General features: G+C 59.2%; 1 protein-coding gene across 1 annotated transcript; it reads right to left on the reverse strand.

Moving 5' to 3' along the window:
• Positions 1–377: 377 nt before the first annotated feature.
• RAB37 (RAB37, member RAS oncogene family) lies at positions 378–15,904 on the reverse strand. Its single transcript, XM_082492335.1, has 10 exons — positions 15,747–15,904; positions 9,689–9,799; positions 5,225–5,335; positions 3,257–3,298; positions 3,036–3,102; positions 2,897–2,949; positions 2,384–2,449; positions 1,564–1,620; positions 1,222–1,298; positions 378–1,113 (listed from the first exon to the last, which is right to left on the reverse strand). Exons 1-10 carry the CDS (start codon positions 15,804–15,806, stop codon positions 1,008–1,010), a joined length of 750 nt encoding a protein of 249 aa, XP_082348461.1. The 5' UTR covers positions 15,807–15,904; the 3' UTR covers positions 378–1,007.
• Positions 15,905–18,541: the final 2,637 nt, after the last annotated feature.

Below are 18,541 nucleotides of genomic sequence, written 5' to 3' on the forward strand. Positions count from 1 at the left end.
ATGTGCAGTGAAGGGAGAGAAACCCATCCCGCCCTGGCACCCGGAAGGCACAGCGGCCCCAGCTACTGTGGGCACCTCCACCCCACCAGCTCCAGCCTGCAGGAAGCCGGAGATGGTTTTGTCTGGAGGGATTGAAAAGAAAAAGGCTTTTCTAGTTTGAAAAAAAAAAAAAAAAAAGTCTCTAATTCCTGTGGCTACAAGACGGGGGAAATAAAGGTCTTTCCAAATTGCCCTGTGTACTAGAAGTGCCCCAAGCATTGCTCAGGCACTCCAAGGAGAGCTTTATTTCTCATGCCAGGTGCAGGGGCAGGGAACAGGCTTGGCCAAATGCTTCTCCGTCCCGGCCCTTCCATCCGGGACAACTGGGACATAACAGGGATGTCGCTGCCCTTATGGCAGCAGGAGGATAAAAGCCAACAGCAGGAACCGCAGCAGCAAGGAGCCACGGCCGAGCGTGGGCACCGGCTGCACCCAGGCATGGGGCAGCTCAGGGGCAGAGCTGAGGGTCCCTGGAGGGAAACCAGAGCCCATCAGCTCCAGGGATGCGGTGGGCTGGATCAGGCCCTTCCAGCCAGGCAAGAGCAGCGCTGAGAGCAGGGATGGCTGCAGGGGAGGACAGGGTCGGGGGCTGCACAGGGGCTCATCCATGGCACACACACAGCCCCTCCAGCCACTGCAGGGGGCCCTCAGCTAGGTGTGAGGCTGCATCCTGCATCCTGCTTGGGTGACGGAGGCATCACCATGGCTTGTTGGCCCAGCTAGCAGTCATCACACCAGTTATTCCCCCGGTGGCACACAGTAAGCTCCAGGCATTGCCCCACAGGGCAGCAGGATCCGGCCCCTGGGTCCTGGTGTGGGGGTGATGGCTCTTCTCCTGCACATATTGTCCTGACCATGCTTGGCTTGTCAGAGCCTGGTTCTCTCGGGGGATCGACGGCAGGATTGGGCTCCTGCTCTGCCTCCCGCCTGCCTGCACCCCCGGGGCTGCTGGCTCCTCCCCGCCACGCTCAGGCAAAGGCACAGCAGCTGGATTTCTTCTTCTGTGACTCGATGTAGTCATGGATCTGGAAGCGGGGTTCGTCCGACGGCTGCACTGCACGCTGCTTCAGCTCCCTGGGGTGGTGGTGCTGTGTTATCCCCCCACAACCTCTCCAGTGTCAGTGCAGGAGGTGGTGGGGCTGCAGGGGACTCCTCCCTTGCTCGGGTCCCCTAGGTACTCACTTGGCAATAGCCAGGAAGGCCAGCTCCACGTTCATGCCCGTCTTGGCGCTTGTCTCCATGAAAGGCACCCCATACTCCTGCAAGGGAAGCACAGCCCCATCAGCGACCAGCCCCGAAATGCCTTCCTGCCCTTCCAAATTGTCCCTGTCACCTGGTTGAGGCTTGGGGACAAGGTGCGGTCCCATCCCCGCCTTGCCCCAGGTTTTGTGTGCAAGCAGCTGCCACACTGCCCGTGCTAGAGCCAGGTGCGTCTGGGCACCCATCCCAGGGGATGGCACGGCCGCACGGGGACGCTGAGTGATGTGCAATTGTCTGAGGGGGCTGCAGCCTGCCACGGCTCACCCTGGCCAGCGATGCTCCGTCCTCCGTCCTCACAGCCCTCTCACTGCTCACATCGGCCTGCCAAGGGAAAGAGAATGTCACCACGTACCAGGGGTAGCTGGCACCCTGGGGGCATCTGGCAAGCAGGCAGTGTGGGGTGCGCAGGGGGCTGCCAGGAACTGGGGGCATCAGGGACCCGGGAACATCCAGTGCCTGGAGAAGAATCCGGGAACTGTTGAGCATCCGGGACCTGGTGGCATCAGGGATGGGGGGGGGGGGCATCCGGGCCCTGGGGCAGCATCCAGTACCTGGGGACATCCAGGACCCAGGGGGACTTCTGGTTCCCAGATGGGCATCAAGTACCCAGCATCATCCAGGACCCAGGGGGCATCCAGTCCCCCTGGAAAATCGAGTACCCAGTTGGGCATTGGGCACCTGGAAGCATCTGGGATCCCTGGAGAGAACCTGGGACCTGGTTGGGCATTTGGGACTTGGGACTACCTGGAATCTGGGGGTGCATCCAAGACTGGGTAGGCATCCCATGTCCAGCAGCATCCCATACCCGAAGCATCCCATACCAGGAGCCTCAGCCTCGTGCTGCCCCCCACTGGCTGCCGGGGACACCGGTCCCCCCAGCCACCCCAAACCTCTGGGGTCACCTCTGGGCCCGGCTGAGCCCAGAAAGCATCAGAGCCCGGCGGAGGGTGCAGGCAGGGTGCTCTGGCAGGCAGAGCGCCCACTGAGCCCCATCCCTCCGCAGCCATGGGGACGGCAAGGGCAGGGCGGGCACGGCACGGCACGGCACAGCAAACCACAGGGTGAAGGGGGACCCTGCACGCACCTTATTGCCCAGCAGCATGATCACCACGTCCTTCTGGGCGTACTCGTGGATCTCCGTCAGCCAGGCCTGCGGGGCAGCGGGGCTGTGTTGGGTGAGTTGTAGCCCTGTCCGCCCCCCCCCTCAGCCCTCGCACCTCCCCACCAGGATGGAGAAAACAACTCTTTTTTTTTTTTTTTTGGCGTGGGAACCATTCCAGCATCACAGCTGAACAGTCCCAAAAATGCCCCGTCTCCCAGCTACGGCTCAAGCCTACACATAGTTCACGTCCACCCCAAACCATGTTTTCTCCCTCCAGCCATTTACCGCGTCCCTAAACAAAACTCACCCAGCCGTGCAGCACCCAGCCAGGCGCCCTGGGGACGAGCTCCCAGCTGGCTGGGTCTGGCCGAAACAGCCGCTGCTTATGTGGACAACAGGCTTCAAACTGCCCCAAACACCCAGCAAACCGCACAGGGCACCCACGACCCCGATCCCCAGGGAGAAACGTGCTCCCGACCCATGGCAGGGACTCACGCGGATGTTGTCAAAGGACATCTTGCTGGTGATATCGTAGAGCAGGAGCAGGGCTGGAAGGGAAGAGGCAGAGGCATTGCTCCACTGGAGGGATGCGTTCCAACCAGTTTCCACTGTCCCCGTGGGACCCCAAACCCACCTTGGGCATCCCTGTAGTAGGCATGGGTGACGCTGCGGAAACGCTCCTGTCCTGCTGTGTCCCAGATCTGCCGAGAAGCCACCCCAGTGAGAGCGGGGAGGGAAACCCCCCCCAGCTGGGGATGGCCCTGCAGTTCCCAGCCCCACCGGACCACCATGCTCAGCCTGGGGAGGGTTTCCAGCAATCTGGCTCGGAATTGCTCACCCCCTCCCAAAGCTCACCTGCAACTTCACCTTCACACCGTCCACAGCCACCACTTTGTTCTGCAGAAGAGAAGAAGAGCACATTCATCAGTCCAAAGTGCGCTTTGGTGTGGGTGCCGGCCAGCCCCGGCATGGAGCCGGCTGTGTCCCAGCCCCTCGGCTGCTCTCCCCTGGGTGGTTGGATGAAGCCAAGCTGGAGGTTGAAGCCTCATTGCTACAAACCCTGGTGCTGCTGTGGGGCTGCGATGCTGCATTGTGGCTACAGGGACATGCCAGAGCAGCATCCCCTCGTGCCAGGGTGGAAAAGGGCAGAATCAGTCCCTGGCAGAGGCAGGACAGCAAGATCCCAGCCTGCTGTGGAGCTGGTGCCTCGCGCATCTCCTACAGACAGCACCCCTGTCCTGTGGCTCCCAAGTCCCCTAATGAGCCTGCTAACAATGCGGGCTGCCCCACGAAGACCGGGGACACCGACACGCTCTGGCTCCTGCCGGTTAACCTCAGGCTTGCAGCAGCCCCTGCCCGCGTGGCCGGGGGAAGTTCGGCAGCGCTGGGGAAGCATGAACTGCATGCAGATGTGCATCTATTAATAACTTCTAAGTTTGCTTTTATGTTTGCCCACCATAAAGCCCTGACCCTTCTGCCAGGATTCCTCTGCTCCACGTGCTGAAGGAACCACCACTGCACTAAAAATTTGGGCAATTTGCAGCAATTTAAGGCCTTTGGGTGCTGCGAGCTGCTGGGGGATGCTTAGTGGGTGATGCTGGCTGTCCAGCTCAGGTTTCCTTGCTGGTGGGAGCCTTGCTCAGCTCTTAAAGGTGGTTGCACGCACTGGGTTGGGGGGTTGCAGGTAGCACACAGCTTTATCCAGTGCAGCAGGTGGAAATCTCCCGGGTTTGGGTGGTTTGCAGCCACAGAGACTTCTCTCCAGAGACCAGAAGAAAGAAAACCAGGAGTTACCGAAGGGCTATTTTGAGACTATTAAAGAATCGTACTTGGAGGGATGAGTCTGGAAAGAGAAGACCCCTATAAATAATTTGGCTGCCTGGAATTGTTTGAAATGGAAATTCAGCCCATGTGGAGATGACAAAATTTGAGAAAATGGACTGAATAAAACAAAAACGTGCCCTAGGAGACTGGGAATTACCTACTAGCAGCAAGCCGTGAGCTGCTGGAGGGGACACTTGCGTAAGGCAGAGCAGGTACATAGGAGCTCGCAACACCCCTGGGGCCACCGGTGCTGAGCCCAGCAGTGGGATGCAGCAGATTTTTCTTCTTTCATTACTTTATTGGAAGGACAGGCCACAAGACCCCTCCAAACCAAACCCACAGCCCCCACCCCTGCTGACCAACCCCCCCAATTCCCCCTCGCAAGCCAGGAGCAGCCCGGGCAGCAAAGGCGGCAGAAAACGAGAGCAGCGGCAGCTGTGGGGGCAGAGGAAGCGCCAACCGCACTCGACACGTGTCGGCAGCCATGGGCAGAGCCCTGCCTGGGGACACCCCCTGTGACTTCCAGCCTGCCGAAATGCCGCTCTACCTTGTGCTGCGAACAGCTCTGCCTGCCCAGGCATCCCCAGAGAGAGCCTGCAGCTGAAATTTGGTCAACAGAGGGCAGCGGGAGGGTTTAAATGGGATCCGGTGACCTTAACAACTCCTCTGCAGCCAAATTCAGCCCTTTCAAGGCACAAAATTATGGCAACCAGCATTTGTCCCCACCAGACATTGGTCTCAGCCCACACACCCGGCTGGAATGGGCTAAACTGAGGATTTTTGCTGATTTAAAGGTGAGAGTTGACATTCCCAGCAGGTCTTCCGTCTGTTACTGCTTTCCCAGGGAGAAGTGGAAGGGTTTCAGCAAGCACCTGCAGCTGGTTGGGAGATTATTTGGGGTGCAGAGACTGGAAACCCCCATCACCCCTTCCCAGCACCCTGTCCTGGCCAAGGTGCGGGTCAGGGGAGGCGAGGGGCTGGCAGCCGTGGTGGTCTCACCCGGAAATCTATGCCCACGGTGGCTATGAACGTCCCAGAGAGAAAGGCCCCGTCTTTGAACTGGAGCAGGAAGCAGGTTTTCCCCACGCCCGAGTCTCCGAGTAACATCACCTGCAAGATGGGCGCAGGGAGAGGTGTCAGCAGGACAGGGAGGGGGCAGCATCCCTGGCTGGTGCTGAGCCCCCCCCTCGCCCTGGTCCCTTGAGTTCCTCTGTTTCTTTCCCTGGGACTGGTCCTGCCGGGTCTGGGGAGCTCCGTGAGAGGTGGGAGTGGGATGGGACCCCCGGGGGTGCAGCCAAGTGGTGCCCCAGGGCAGCGGAGCAGCCCCCAGCCACCGGAGAGGGGGAGAGCAGAAGAGGAGAGCTGGTGGGAAGACAGGTACCGCAGCAAGAAGAGATGTCCCCTGGCCGTCTCCCAGCCCGGGAGGCTCCTGGGGAACTGGCCACAACTCCTGGACATGTGGAGCCACCTCCGCCCATGCTTTGCCCCTGGCCCGGGTGTGCCCAGCCCTAGGGCTGATGCATGGCTTGGGCAAACCCTGACGTGTCCGGGACTCTCACCCTGCTGGTGCCCAGGGCCCTGCCTGCTGCAGACACCAAAGCAAACATGGTGCCTTTTCCCCTCCTGCTAAGCAAACAGGCTCAGCCCAGGCTCTCCGGCCACTCCGGCACCTCTGGACCTGGGCAGGCAGCAGCCAGGACCGCCAGGACTGATGCTGGTCTCTGTAAGCACAGCCTTACCGGACACCCTGATGCCGTGTTCTCCTCCCTTCTCACCAGCAGCCCTTTCCTGCTCGGCAATAATTAACCTGACACTAACTGCATCTATCCCTTGCCTAAAAATGGCAGCGAGCAGGACTCCAGCAAGAAGGTCCATCCCCACAAGCACACCCTGCAGGAATGCTGGAACCTGCAAAGCAAACCCACACGGCCCTGCTGCCCCTGGGTCGGGTGAACGCAACGAGCTGTGCCCACCCTCCACAGGGATGGCACAGCAAACGCCCCATGGGCCAGCACAGCCAGAGCCGGGGGCTGGAAGTGCTCTGCCTCCTGACAGTTCACTTTACTGATCAAATCCTTCCCCGGGACACCCCTGCCTAGCCCAGGCTGGGTACACCATCCAGTTCTGCCTCCACCTTGCTCCAGATCAAGCTGGCAACTGATTTCCTCCCTCTAACACAAAAAATATCCCTCCAGCATCACCCCGTGAAAGAAGTCAGAGCAGAGAGGATAAAGGTGAAGGAATAAAAGCGGTTTAGGGAAGGTGACAGTGCGCAGGACCGCTTTGGGAGCTGCCTCAGTGAGGCAGTGGGAGGTCTCGGGGCTGGGACCGTTGGCACCAGGCTCAGCCTGGTGCTGCGTATTAAATTTTTCAGGTAAAAAGTTCATCCACCCCATGCATCCCCTACGCTGCCAGGAAAAGGAGGGTGCTGCCCCAGGGAGACCCTCAGCTGAGCTGGGCTGGGGAAGAGGGGGGCACTCGGGAGGAGGGTTCCCACCCCGATATCTGGCAGGGGCGTGGGGGCATTTGCAGTGCGGGGGGCTGCAGGGTGGATGCGGGGCCCTGGGCTGGCTCAGCTCTGCAGCACACACGCTGCCGCCCTCCCCGGTGCCCTTGGGATGCAGTGATGGGCTGGATGGGGTCCTGCTTCCCCTGCCCTGTACCAGGGCAGGCACTGCTCCCCCAGCTGGCAGGAGCCCCCCCTTGCCTGGAGAAGGGCAGGACGGGCTTTCAGAGGGCAGAGCTCAGCCGTGTAGTCCGTCCCCCCCCCCCCCCCCCCCCCGGGCGGAATCCCACTGCCCAGCAAGCCGAGAGCCCCAAAAGCCCTATTCCTGCAACTGGGCCACCGGGACCGGGACCCCCATCGCCACCTCGGGGCAGGGACGCAATCGGGGCAAAGATCTCCCCCGGCTCCGGGGCACGGGCGGGCAGGGCCGGGGGGGCTCCGCAGGGACCACCGCTTCCTTCCCCTTCCCCGGCCCGCAGCCGCTTCCTGGGCGCGATCGCGGCAGCGGAGGGAACCAGCGGCCCCCGGGCCCCCGTCGGATGCCTCCCGCTTGCCCCCAGGGTCGGGGGGCGACCCCAACCTCCACCTGCAGCGGGGCTTCGGGGGGTCCATCCCTGCTCCGCTCCCTCCCTCCCCCTCCCCCCCCCCCGCGCCGCCTCCCACCTTGCCGGCCAGCTCGTAGTCCCGGGGCAGCGCCGGGGGGACTCCGCTCCCCGACGGGGCGTCCCCACTCCCCGCCGGGTGGGTCCCGCTCCCCGACGCCCCGCCGGGGCCGCTCATGATGCGCCCGAGCGGAGCCGCCGAGAACCGGCGCCGCGGGGCCAACGGGAGCCGCGGCCCCACCCGGCCCGGCCCGGCCCGCCTTCGTCCTCCTCCTCTTCCTCCTCCTCCTCCTTCTCCTCCTCCTCCTCCTCCCCAGTCAATGCCACCCCCAAGGCTGTGCCCCGGCCGCCTCCCTGCCCAGCCTGGCCCCGAGATGAGGAAAAGGAGGCTCAAGGCTGGAAAACTGCCTCCCTGCCCCCCGACATCGGGGACCCCAGGTGCTTAGGTTTACTGGGGGCTCGGTGGCATCAGACAGTGGGCAGAGCCCTGGCACGTCTTTCTGGACACATCCATGGGGAGAGGAGGAACTGCTCACCCCACAAATGAACAGCCCCCCATCTGCCACGGGATGCAGCGATGGAGACCCCAGTGCTGCCCAATCACCCCCTGCCACACCAGGTTGGTGGGGACAGCAGGGATGGTGGGGACAGCAGCTCCCGCTCCCCTCCCCACCAGACAGTGGGGGTTTTGCCCCATCTGCTGCAGCCCCAATGGCTGACGAGCTGGGCCCCAGGTTAGCACTGAGGCGCAGCAAAGCCGGGAAGAAACCAGAAGCAGCGGCCGTTAGCCGGAAGCCACGCGCTGTGGTGAGCCAGTTCAGCGGCGCCTGCGTCTCAACTGGGATGGCTGCCAGGCCTCCGGCTCCTCCGGCTGCTCATGGCCCCCACCATCCTCTGCCGGCTGTTGAGATCCGACTCATAGCGCACTTCATTTGGGAAAAGCCCAGGCATGGGAATACAGGAGAAGTCCCAGGAGAGAGCCAGAGATGTTGTGTTACCCCAAAACCTCACTCCACAAAACCCCATCCAGGTCAATGCACTACGGCTGCCCAGAGTCTTCAGGCATCACTCCACAGACAGGAGCCTTCACCCCCCCCCCCCCCGATTTCTCTTCTCTGGGATACCCAGCCCATCTCCCCCATGTTGGGGCTAATCTCAGTGCAACCCCCCCAGCCCTGCTCACGCCACTGGCATTTAGGTGCGTGGGGCTCCAGTGCAGAGCTGTGCCCCTCGCCGCTCTCTGGGTAAGGCCAACGGTGGCCATGGGAGGTCTGATGGCAGAAATGCCCTCTGCAACAGCACCCGCCTCCGTGTCTTCCCCGGCTGCCGGCTCCAGCTCCAGCCAAGCCTTCCTCTGCCCCTCGGGAAAGGGAACCTGTATTTCCAGTCCCGTAACTGCTCTCAGACCCAGACAGGGGATTTATAGTTTATATATGCTCTTTGGCCAGGGAAGTGCCCAGAGCTGGAGGCACTCGGAGCTCCTGGAATCTGCTGGACTCCCCTGCAGCTTGCTGGGGAAAGGGGCTGGAAGGATACAGCAAACCGTGCAGGAAAAACGCCTGGCTGAGCATCACCTCCACCCGCTGTCATTTGCTGCAGGAGAAATGAGGCAGCCGGGAGCCAGCAAAGGTCAGGAGCATGGCTGAGTCTCCTCTGCCTGCCCAGGGCTTGGCACTCCTGCGATGTCAGCTCTGGGCTGCTTGGTCCCAGACTCCTCACATGTGTTTCCCTGCTTCCTTGGCCTGGACTAGAGAGAAAATCCCCACGGGTAATAGCCTCCCACTGAGCCCCAGCCTTGCCAGGGCTGTTGGAGGGATGCCGGTCTCGCTGTGCGGTGAGGTCCCAAGTGCTGTCTCTGTCCCAGGCTCCCCCAGGAGAGGGGACACACGTGCCGGAGCCGCTCACCAGCCCCACAGCAGCTCTGCAAATAGCACTGGACTGCAGCCTACTGCTTTTCCCAGGCGCTGACACCATCTGCCTGACTTTTTGCGAGGGCCCCAGGCTGCACAGGCAGGGCACTGGCTGGCTTCTCCCCAGGAGAGAGGGACGCTCCAAAGGCAGGTGCAATGCAAAGGGCGTTGCACGGGCATGGCCCCACCATGGGTTTTGTGACATGAAGCTTCATCCATCCTCCATCCCCCCCAGCAGCCCGAAGCACGCCTGCCCCCAGCTTGCCAGCAAGCACACAGCCGAACCAGGCCCCTCATCCAGCAGCGCAAAAGCAAATTCTCCCAATTCTTTGTGCTCAGCACTGCTTAAAATCGTAGAATCATAGATTATGATTACCCAAATGAAACTGCTCCCACAAGGGTGAGCGAGGTTGCACAGCCCGGGGACACGGGACTGGGCTCTTACCGTAAACCCAATGCCCACAGTGGCGGAGAAGGAGCCAGGAATGAACTTGCCCTGATCAAACTGGACCAGCAGAGACGTCTTCCCCACGCCGCTGTCTCCAACCAGGATTGTCTGCAAGGACCAGGTAAAGAGGCATCAGCACACAGGAGCCCGAACCAGCAGGCACGGCGGGCAGCCAGGGGCCAGGCATTTGGGGCGGGGGATGCCAGGGCTTGCAGCAGTGAACATGGCAGGATTGGCAGGGACCAGCCTGGCCCCAGCCCGTTGCAGAGCCGTGAGCCCCGTGGCAGCTCCATGGCACAACTCCACTGAACAGCCCCGCTTGGCAACAGATTGTCCCCACGGGCTGCCGGCAACCGTGGACAGATGGCTTGTCCTGCTGCGCCCTGTCCTTTGCTGTCACCTTTGGTCCTGTTGCCTGCTCGGGGAGGAATTTCCATCCCTCTGACCATCTCTGTAGTAAATGAAACATGTCCTGGGCTGAGTTCTGGACCTGAGCCCTGCTGTGCCCTCTCAGAGAGCAGAGAGGTGGAAGAGAAAGCAAAGCACAGCCCATCAAGGAGAACAAGCAGGAGGGATGCTCCTGCCCCAGCTCAAGAAGCTGCCAGGCAGAGGCAGCCTTGGCTCACACAGCCCTGGCAGAAAACATCTTTGGGAGGACTCTGGCAGTGCTGGATTAGGTCCAAAACCGTTTAATAAAGAGACCGTCTCCCACAGCTGCTGCAGGCAGCCACTGCCAGAGCCACGCAGCCTCTCCAGGCCACCGGGCTGCAATAGTGCCATGGACCCGCAGTGCTCCCCACCGGCAGGGTGCTTGGTTTGAAGTCACAGAGCCCCTCTGCCTCTCCAGCCCTTTGTGGGAAGCCCCAGGGCTCTCCCACAGGGAGAAAAGCTTGCTTGTTCCCCAGCAGAAGGGACAAGGGAGCTGTGCAGGTGTTGGAGCTGGGGCATTGCCATCGCCTCCCGAGCAGCTCCCAAGCTGTCAGGCCCATGGTCCTGGTACCCACACCGCATTCCTGGGCAGCCCATCCTCCCTCCTGCTCCTGCCCATGTTCCTCCAAATCCCCAGCCTAAGGGAGACCAACACTGCAAATGCAAACCCCTCCCTCCCCTCTCTGCTGGTATCTGGGTTTTGTTGACAGAGCCACCGGCACAAACATTCCCATCCTTTCAGGAAACCAAGGCACTTTCAACCCTTTCGTGAGGACACAAGTTAAAATAAACACCCTGCTAACTGGCTTCTTACTCAGAAGTGGTTTTGGCTCTGCAGTTCAGGACATGGGTGTTCCTGTAGCTGCAGCCCTGGTGAGCGCTGAACCAGCCCCAGGGCAGTGTCCCCCCTGTCACTGGTCCCCCTGCCACCCCTGAGCCGATGAGGTGCTGGGACTGAACCTCCCCACTCTGCATCTGCCTGTGCCGCGCTTCGCTGCATTATTGTTTCCCCCTTTATTTGCGTTTAGACCAATGCAGCTCCAGCCGTCCTGCTCCACCCCAGGTGACATCACGAAGGTCACTCTTCACCTGCCAAGCAGGAGCTATTGCTTCGGCATCTTCCCAATGGTCAGGAGAGCCTACACGCGTGGCTGGTCCTGTCTCTCCATCACCTCCCCTGCACCACGGAGCCCCGGGGTGAAACCCAGCCTGGCACCACTTCAGGCACTGCGTGTACTCCCCAGTGAAGTACAGAGCAGGTGAGCATGGAGAAATATGTTTAATCAAGTGCCCGAACAGCCCTGGCAGATCAAGACCTGATTTCATGCCCCAGGAGGCCATGGGGAAACCAGCCACCAGGCACGTGTCACGGCACCTGGCACCATGGTTCCTGCCACCCCGCAGACCCTGAAGGAGTGGGCTGAAACCAAAAGCCAAGGAGCTTGAGGTCCGCAAACAAAACAGGAACATGGACTGGCAGGAGACCAGCATCCTGCCTCACATAAATCACCGCACCACGACCTGCCTGGAGCCTGTTAACGCCGATACACTTCAGTGGAACGCTCGCTTCAGTGAATCAGCTTTTTCCCTCGGAAAAAAACATCCCAAACCCCAAATGCCTCCAGGCTTTTCCAAGCCTGACCTGCTGAGCGGAGCTGTTGGCAGGAAGGAGCCCTGCACCTTTGCAGGGCTGAGAGGCAGCAACCTGCGACCAGATCCACGGCCAGAGATTTTTGTGCCCTCCCTAACTAGACATCGAGCCATTTGCGGGTCACTTGCACATTCAGAGCAGCCTCACGGGCTGGGAGCCTGCGCGGGAGCTGGGGGGATGTAGGAAGGCTGAAATCTCTGGGTGAAACCCTTGCACGTGGGTTAGAGGAGCTGCGTCACCCCTTTTCCGGCGGTTATTTCCCCACCCAAGCTCCCCTTGGCTTTGTCCCAGGGCCCAGGAATGTTCCTCATGCAGAGAGCGGGATCTGCCCCAGAGCAGCCACATTGGAAAACACCCCAAGAGTTCATTACCATGGGGCTCCTGCAACCCAGCGCTGCATTTTTGGTGCTACACACTAATCCCAGGTAAAATACTGGTGCTGGGAGGTGCAACAAGACCAGCTGCCCCCTGCAGCACTGTGTTTGGGAGCAGTTAATGCAGAGAACGGCATTAATTATGGAGGCAGGAGAGCTGGCTGGAATAAGCACCAGAAAGCCTCCAGAGCCCAGGATTTACAGAGAACATGTATAAAAGGCAGAGTCCCCTATCAATAATTTAATTGGGATTTATAATAAAGACAACTCATGAATTGCTTCATGACTTAATAATAATAATAGTAAAAGCTGGCCTGAACCAGCCAAAAGACTTTCCTAATGACTTTAGGAAAAGCTCACGGGCTCTGTGGAGATACAGCACGGTGGAAACTATCATGGTCTTCCTGGCTACGAAATAAACATAAAAGAATACAAACCCCACTGAGGAGTGGATGTGGCTAGCCAGCTGTTGAAACCTCGGGCTGGACATGTCTGAGTGATGACAGCACGAAGCCTGCCAGCAATGAAGCTCCGTACCTGCCCTGCCTCTTGCCAGCACCCTCTGCCACAGCCCGGCCTCCCCAGCACCCCAGGTTTTCCAGGGGGTTTTCCTTTGCCTGGAAAACTTTGTCAAAAAAGTTCAAAGATTCCTTTTGGTGCTACAGTTCCTCTCTGCATAGTGGTGTGGGGATGGTCCGGTGCTTTGCCGGGGTGCATGCACAGACAGGCTGGCCAAGGCACAGAGAAAAACCTGGCCAAGACTGGGAGACCCACTCGGTGACAGTCCCAAAGCTCCTGAGCCTCAGCACAGTCAAAGCAATTCTTGTTTCCAGCTAAAGGAAATTATTTCCACTGGATGGGCAGAGGTAACCTCATTCCCCACCACCCCGCAGCTCACCTGCTCCACAGCCACAGCAGAAAAGCGGGCACAGCTTGTAACACACTCCTGAGCCGACCTGTCTGCCAGCTCTGCCTTAGGGAAAGAGCAAATATCCCTCCCACACCTCAAATTAGGGGCTTTGGACTAATTCAAACCTAGATGAATCACGTGCCTTCAAAATTGTTGCTGGCTTGGTGCAGGTTGTAGAGACAAGGCAGAGCGATGGGGCAACGAAAGCAAATCCACCCAGATCTCCTCTACCCATACTTGCCAGCGAGCAAAGGAGATATTTTGGTCTAACATGCCTAGGGAAGAGAAGTTTTGCACGGCTGTCAAGGCAGCGTAGGGAGGTGATTGCTGCATTTCCAGTGCCAGCCAAGCAGGAAGAGATCTGGGATAGCGCGTGTGGGCTGAGGTTATCTTCCCAGTTCATTTTTGAGCTTTAGCATGCGGTAGCTGGACCTGAGTTAAATGTAGCTAGTAGGTACCTGACAGGGTAAAACCCCAGACCTGAGGGGTCCAGGGAGGGGAGAGGTGCCCTCCATGGGCTCTGCTGCTGCTCTCAGAGAGTTGCTGAAGACCCAACCCCAAAGGTTTGCCCCGGGTCAGCAGGATTTGTCACAACAAATTGTGACAATTGTGTACGTGCACCCCAGCACAGCTGCCTGCAGAGCTCAGCCAGGACACGGCAGTGGGAGAGGTCTGAGAGTGAAGCCACAGCTGCTTTCGGCCCCGCACCACCCTGCTCTCACAGTCTCTCAGGGATGCATTACCGAGACTTATTTTTACCTGCTCTATATACAAAATTGTGCTACATCTCCCATGCTCTGGGCAGTGATCCAGGGCAACCTGGATGCTGCCTCGAGCTGTCCTGTGCCACAGGGACACCTCAGAGCTGTCCCCACCCTGTCCAGTTGCTGGCCAAGCCCCTTACAGTGGCTCAAGCCAGAGTCCAGGGCCCTTTGCCAGCCCCACTGGGCCCTTGCCCTGGCAGAGGCTGTATTTCAGCTCTGTAGACATGAGCTCTAGGGCTGCACATCAAACAAAAGCTGGCTCAGATCGTGCAGGGGATCCCTGTTTGCAAATCCCCTGCTAACACCTTGGATCAACCACAGCCCAGGGCAACATCCCTCTCTCCCTGGGCTTATTCCAGCTAAATGGATCCAAACATCCCATGGGAGGAAGAATGATTTGGCAGTGGGTTAAATCACCTGAAAGCAGAATCTGTCATTTTGTGCCAAGTGAAAGTTCGCTGGAACAGCCCAGAATAAACCTCTGTTGTTCCAGCTTTGATTTGCTCCTAGCCCGTTTCCTCCCTAGGCCTGAGTTTAGCCACCAACCAGAAATCATTTAACCTTTCCCTCCAGAGCGCAAAGCTCTCTCAGGGTTTCTCAGCACATCTGAAATGTGATTCCTTGCTCAGAAACAAGATCTAGCGAGGTATTTGCTGCCTCACGTCCCTGGAGCAAGAGCAGGCTTGTTTCTGCAAGACAAGCAACCCAGCCAGGAGTGGCAGCAAAACACCAAGGGAAACAGCAGAGAAGATGGGACTGGGATGGTTATTTGCTCAGGCAGCTCTTCTGCCCAGAGATTCATTTCCACCAATGTCATTCCTTTACTGCAGCAGCTCATTGCTGGAGAAGAGAGAGTTAAGGCTTTGCAAAGAATCAAAGTTTCTTGAGTCATCCCCGGAGGCACGTCCTACGTACTCAGTGTACAACAGAAATGAGAGTTGGTAGTAATTGATATTTTCCTGCTAATCAAGGGCTGGGAACATTGCCCTGAGTAGAGCAGGATGTAAAATAGACCGAGATTTGTGAAGAGCCAGCCCCAGCTCTTTCCCCTGCCCTGCTCTGCCCCTGTTCCCCAGGGGTGTTGATCCCTGCAGAGTCACCAGGGACTGCAGCAAAGCAGTGTTAAGACAGCAAGAAGGAGTGATGGGTGGATCAGCGTCTCCTCCATGTCTCCTGGAGTTGCAGGGCAGCATCTGACTGCAGGGAGCAAAAGCCATGCTCCAGCAGATCCTGCAGCAGAGCCTGAGCCACCCAGGTCTTGTGGGCAGAGCAGCAGCCCCAGCCACTCTCCGTGCAATGTGGAATTACAAAACACAGTCTCAGAGACCCCACAGAAAAGAAGGATTTTAAAACAAGGAGGGCAGGGATGGACATCTCTTGGGACACCGCTGTTTCATGGCAGGGAAGTCTCAACTCTTTAGGCTGGTTCTGACAAACAGAGTCCCGGGGGGCAGTTCCCCCCCGCAACCCCCTGAAGCATACACAGAACAGCGGGAGCGGCTGAACGCCGACTGCGGGCTGTGCCGCGGGGCTGGCCCCTTTCCAGCTCTCCTGCCCACTTTGCTTTGCAAACACGCCCGATCCTGCCGCTCCCCTCCCTGCCACCGAGAGGTGGCGGGGACCGGGGCCAGGACTGAGCCCGCGGGTTACCCAGCCCCGGTTGCCGCGGGGAGAGGCAAGGGGAAGAGCTGCAGCCGCACCCCCCGCCACGCCAGGATGGGGGGTGGCGGATAGACCCCACCGGGGGAAGAGGAGCGAGGAGGGGAGAGGAACAGAGTTTACTGGGCAAGTTCAAGCAGACACCCGACCCCGGCAGTTGCCCTCCCGCCGCCTTGGAACCCCCCCCCACCCTCTCCCCCCCGTACACTTTGCAGCCCTCTCCCCGGTTCCCCCTCTCTCCGAGCACCGCCGCTGCCCCCAGCCCTACCTTGTGCAGCAGCGACTCGTTGTAGCCAGCCCCCCCCGAGCCGGCGGCGCGGGCTTCCATGGCGGGGGTGCATGGGCCGGCCCCGGCCGCCGGGGGAACCGGGCCGGGCCGCTTCTGCAGCACCGCGGACAGCGCCCGCTCCTCCTTCAGCACCGCGGACAGCACCCGGCTCAGATCCGCCCGGTTCGGCCCGGTCCTGCTCTCGTTAGTCCCGGTGCGGCTCCGCAGGGGTTCCCGGTTCGGCCCGGCCCGGTTCAGCACAGCACGGTTGGGTTTGGTCCGGTTGGGTTCTGTTCGGCACGACCCGGGTCGGCTCGGTTCGGTCCCAATCCCCCGCAGGATAGCGGAGCGGTGCCCGGCTCCTGGCCGCTGCCGTACCCGCCGCGCTCGCAGGGTTCCCCCGCCCGGAGGAGGAGGGGTGTGGGGTGGGGGGGTGAAGACCGGTCCCACCCGGGGGCGGGGAGACCGTGGGAGCTCCCCTCCACGCAGGCAGGGCCCGTGGCAGCTTCCACATCACCGCTGGTCCTTCTCCAGCTCCACCTCCCCCCCCAACTCCGTCTACCATGATAGAGGTCTCCCCCCTCGGCTCTGCAAAGATCCCAGGGCTCCCTGCCCTTGCTCCCGGGAAACACAGCCCTTCCTTGCAGGAGGCGCCCACGGGGCATGGTCAGGCAGGGCTGGAAGGCAGCCCTGAGCAGAGACGTTTCTTGCTGCCAGCTTCGATCAGTTGCAGAGCAGAGAGCACAAAGGCAGGTCTGCTGTGCTGCTTGAATTGTGCTTCACACCCAGCTCCTTGGCATTCACGTTAGGGAGTCCCATGCCTGCACTGGGGCAGCCCCAGCTAACACCCCTCCAGCTGTCAGCCCATACAGCCGTTGGGCATCCATGGGCAGCAGCAAAGCAGATCTGGGTGATCACTAGGGTTAGTAAAGTGTCACCCCAGGGAGGGTCAGCAGCTTGTGCTAGCCAGGCCATTTCAGCTTTTTTATGAAGCTGGTGCTAACCTGAGCCTGGCTACACCAGCAGCTCCCCTTTGGAAACCCACTGCATTTACAGAGCCCAGTTAGGAGCCTGCTTGGAGTGAAAAAGAAATTGTTTAGAAACAGAATGAAACTGTGCCTAAGCCTGGAGGTGACAGTCGATATCTCATTGAGATCCTCTTATTTACAACTCCCTTTAGAGCAATCTAGTGTTGTTGATTAAACTGGAAAGAAATTAATCTTTACTGAGAAGTTTATTTAAGAGACTGAATTCGATCTCCAGTTCCCTCCTTCGAGATCAGCAGACGGCCCCAAGCCAGAGGAACAGACCATACTTCCAAGAGCCATCTGCACCCATCCGATCACTGTTCGACTGCCTGGGCCTGACGTTACTAAATATATCTGCCCATTACTTCCCCTGACAGCAGAGACAGTTCTGCTGGGTCAGATGATCAGTCTTGGCAGTAACAGCCAGAAAAGATGAAAACCAACCCAGGGGACAGGGGGTTTCCAGGCTTGCCTGAGGCCAGGAAGCTGAACCCAGGCCCAACACAGACCATCCTGCAGCCAGACCACCCATTGGTCTCAAGCACTGGAAGCTGATCTACAGCACAAAAATTGATATCATGAGCCATGGTGTCTGGATCAGATAATTTACAAGTGGCAAGGCCAGCATCATGGTTCAACAGTGCACACATGGCACACCAGGTGGGGCCAGGAAGATGAGAGCAGCAAACCTCAGGGGGACTTCAACAAAGCCAAGGCAACTCTCTCTACTTCCAGGACACCAAGAACTCGTCAAAAACTCATGGGTGTCAGCACAATCCTTTCTGTGGGTGTCCCAGTGCTGTAATGGCCCCCTGAGGGTGGAGACCTCATGCTAACATGCCTCAAGCGCATGCTCAGCCTTCTCCTGCCCCAGCAGCCGCACAGAGTGGGGGTACAGCCCCAACCCGAGCTGCCTGCTGGGTCACACAGACCCCAGAGACCCAGATCTGCTGCAGGCACTGTGTGGTTCTGCCCTGGGCACCCAAGCTGCGCAGGTGTTCAGACTTTTCCTGGGGAGTGGGATGAACTTAGCCTAAACTGAAGAGGAGAAGAAACCCCTAATGCACCACTGGATCTAAGGGTCCAGCCCTGGTTACCTCTGGATGGGGATTCCCAGCACATCCCTGCTGCAGGAGAGGCTCTGGGGCTCAGAGACCATCCGCTGACCCATCTCAGCTCTAGTGACATTTGCCTCCCTTTTCCAAGTTGTGAAGGAGAGCAGCAAGGAGCTGCTGCTGAGTGAGGAGAGCCTCATATAGCCAAATTCTCCTTTCCTACTGCAGGCACTGGCATTACACCAGAGACATATTCAGCCCTGCAGGCTTAACAGTGCTCAGGAGGAAGACAGTTTTCCTATCTATCGTGATATCTCCAAGTGTAATGCAGCCTAATGAGACAACACAGATTGCCGGCAAAAGACAGGCACCAGCACAGCCTGGCTCTGGTCCAAGGGCTTTATACCACTTTATGGCTCTGGGGGACCTGACCCATTGCAGATAAGTGGTATCAGCAGCTTTATCAGAGCCCAGCAGCCTGGCACCTGCATCACCCTCCTTCCCTCGCACACCAATTAATGTCTTTCCCCACCATCCAAAGCAAACCCAGCCTCCCCCAGACCCCTGAAAAGGATCCTGGGAACCAGCGACCACCTTATAGCCTTGAGCAAGTGCTGACCAGCTGAAATCAGTGCAGAGCAATGAAATCAGAGAAAATGATTTGCAAACAGCAGGACTGATTTCAAATGAACCTGCAATTTAGCCTCATTGT

Source organism: Vanellus vanellus, assembly GCF_965231255.1.
Source record: "Vanellus vanellus genome assembly, chromosome: 17".
Taxonomy (NCBI): Eukaryota; Metazoa; Chordata; class Aves; order Charadriiformes; family Charadriidae; genus Vanellus; species Vanellus vanellus.

What these genes read in the sequence shown, in the direction of transcription:
- RAB37 (XM_082492335.1), bottom strand. Translation starts at nt 15,806, where the DNA reads ATGGAAGCCCGCGCCGCCGGCTCGGGGGGGGCTGGCTACAACGAGTCG. An exon ending in CCGTGGGCATAGATTTCCGG is followed by an intron (nt 3,299 to 5,224) that starts GTGAGACCACCA and finishes TCTCTTCTGCAG; the next exon opens with AACAAAGTGGTGGCTGTGGA. An exon ending in CTACTACAGGGATGCCCAAG is followed by an intron (nt 2,950 to 3,035) that starts GTGGGTTTGGGG and finishes CTTCCCTTCCAG; the next exon opens with CCCTGCTCCTGCTCTACGAT.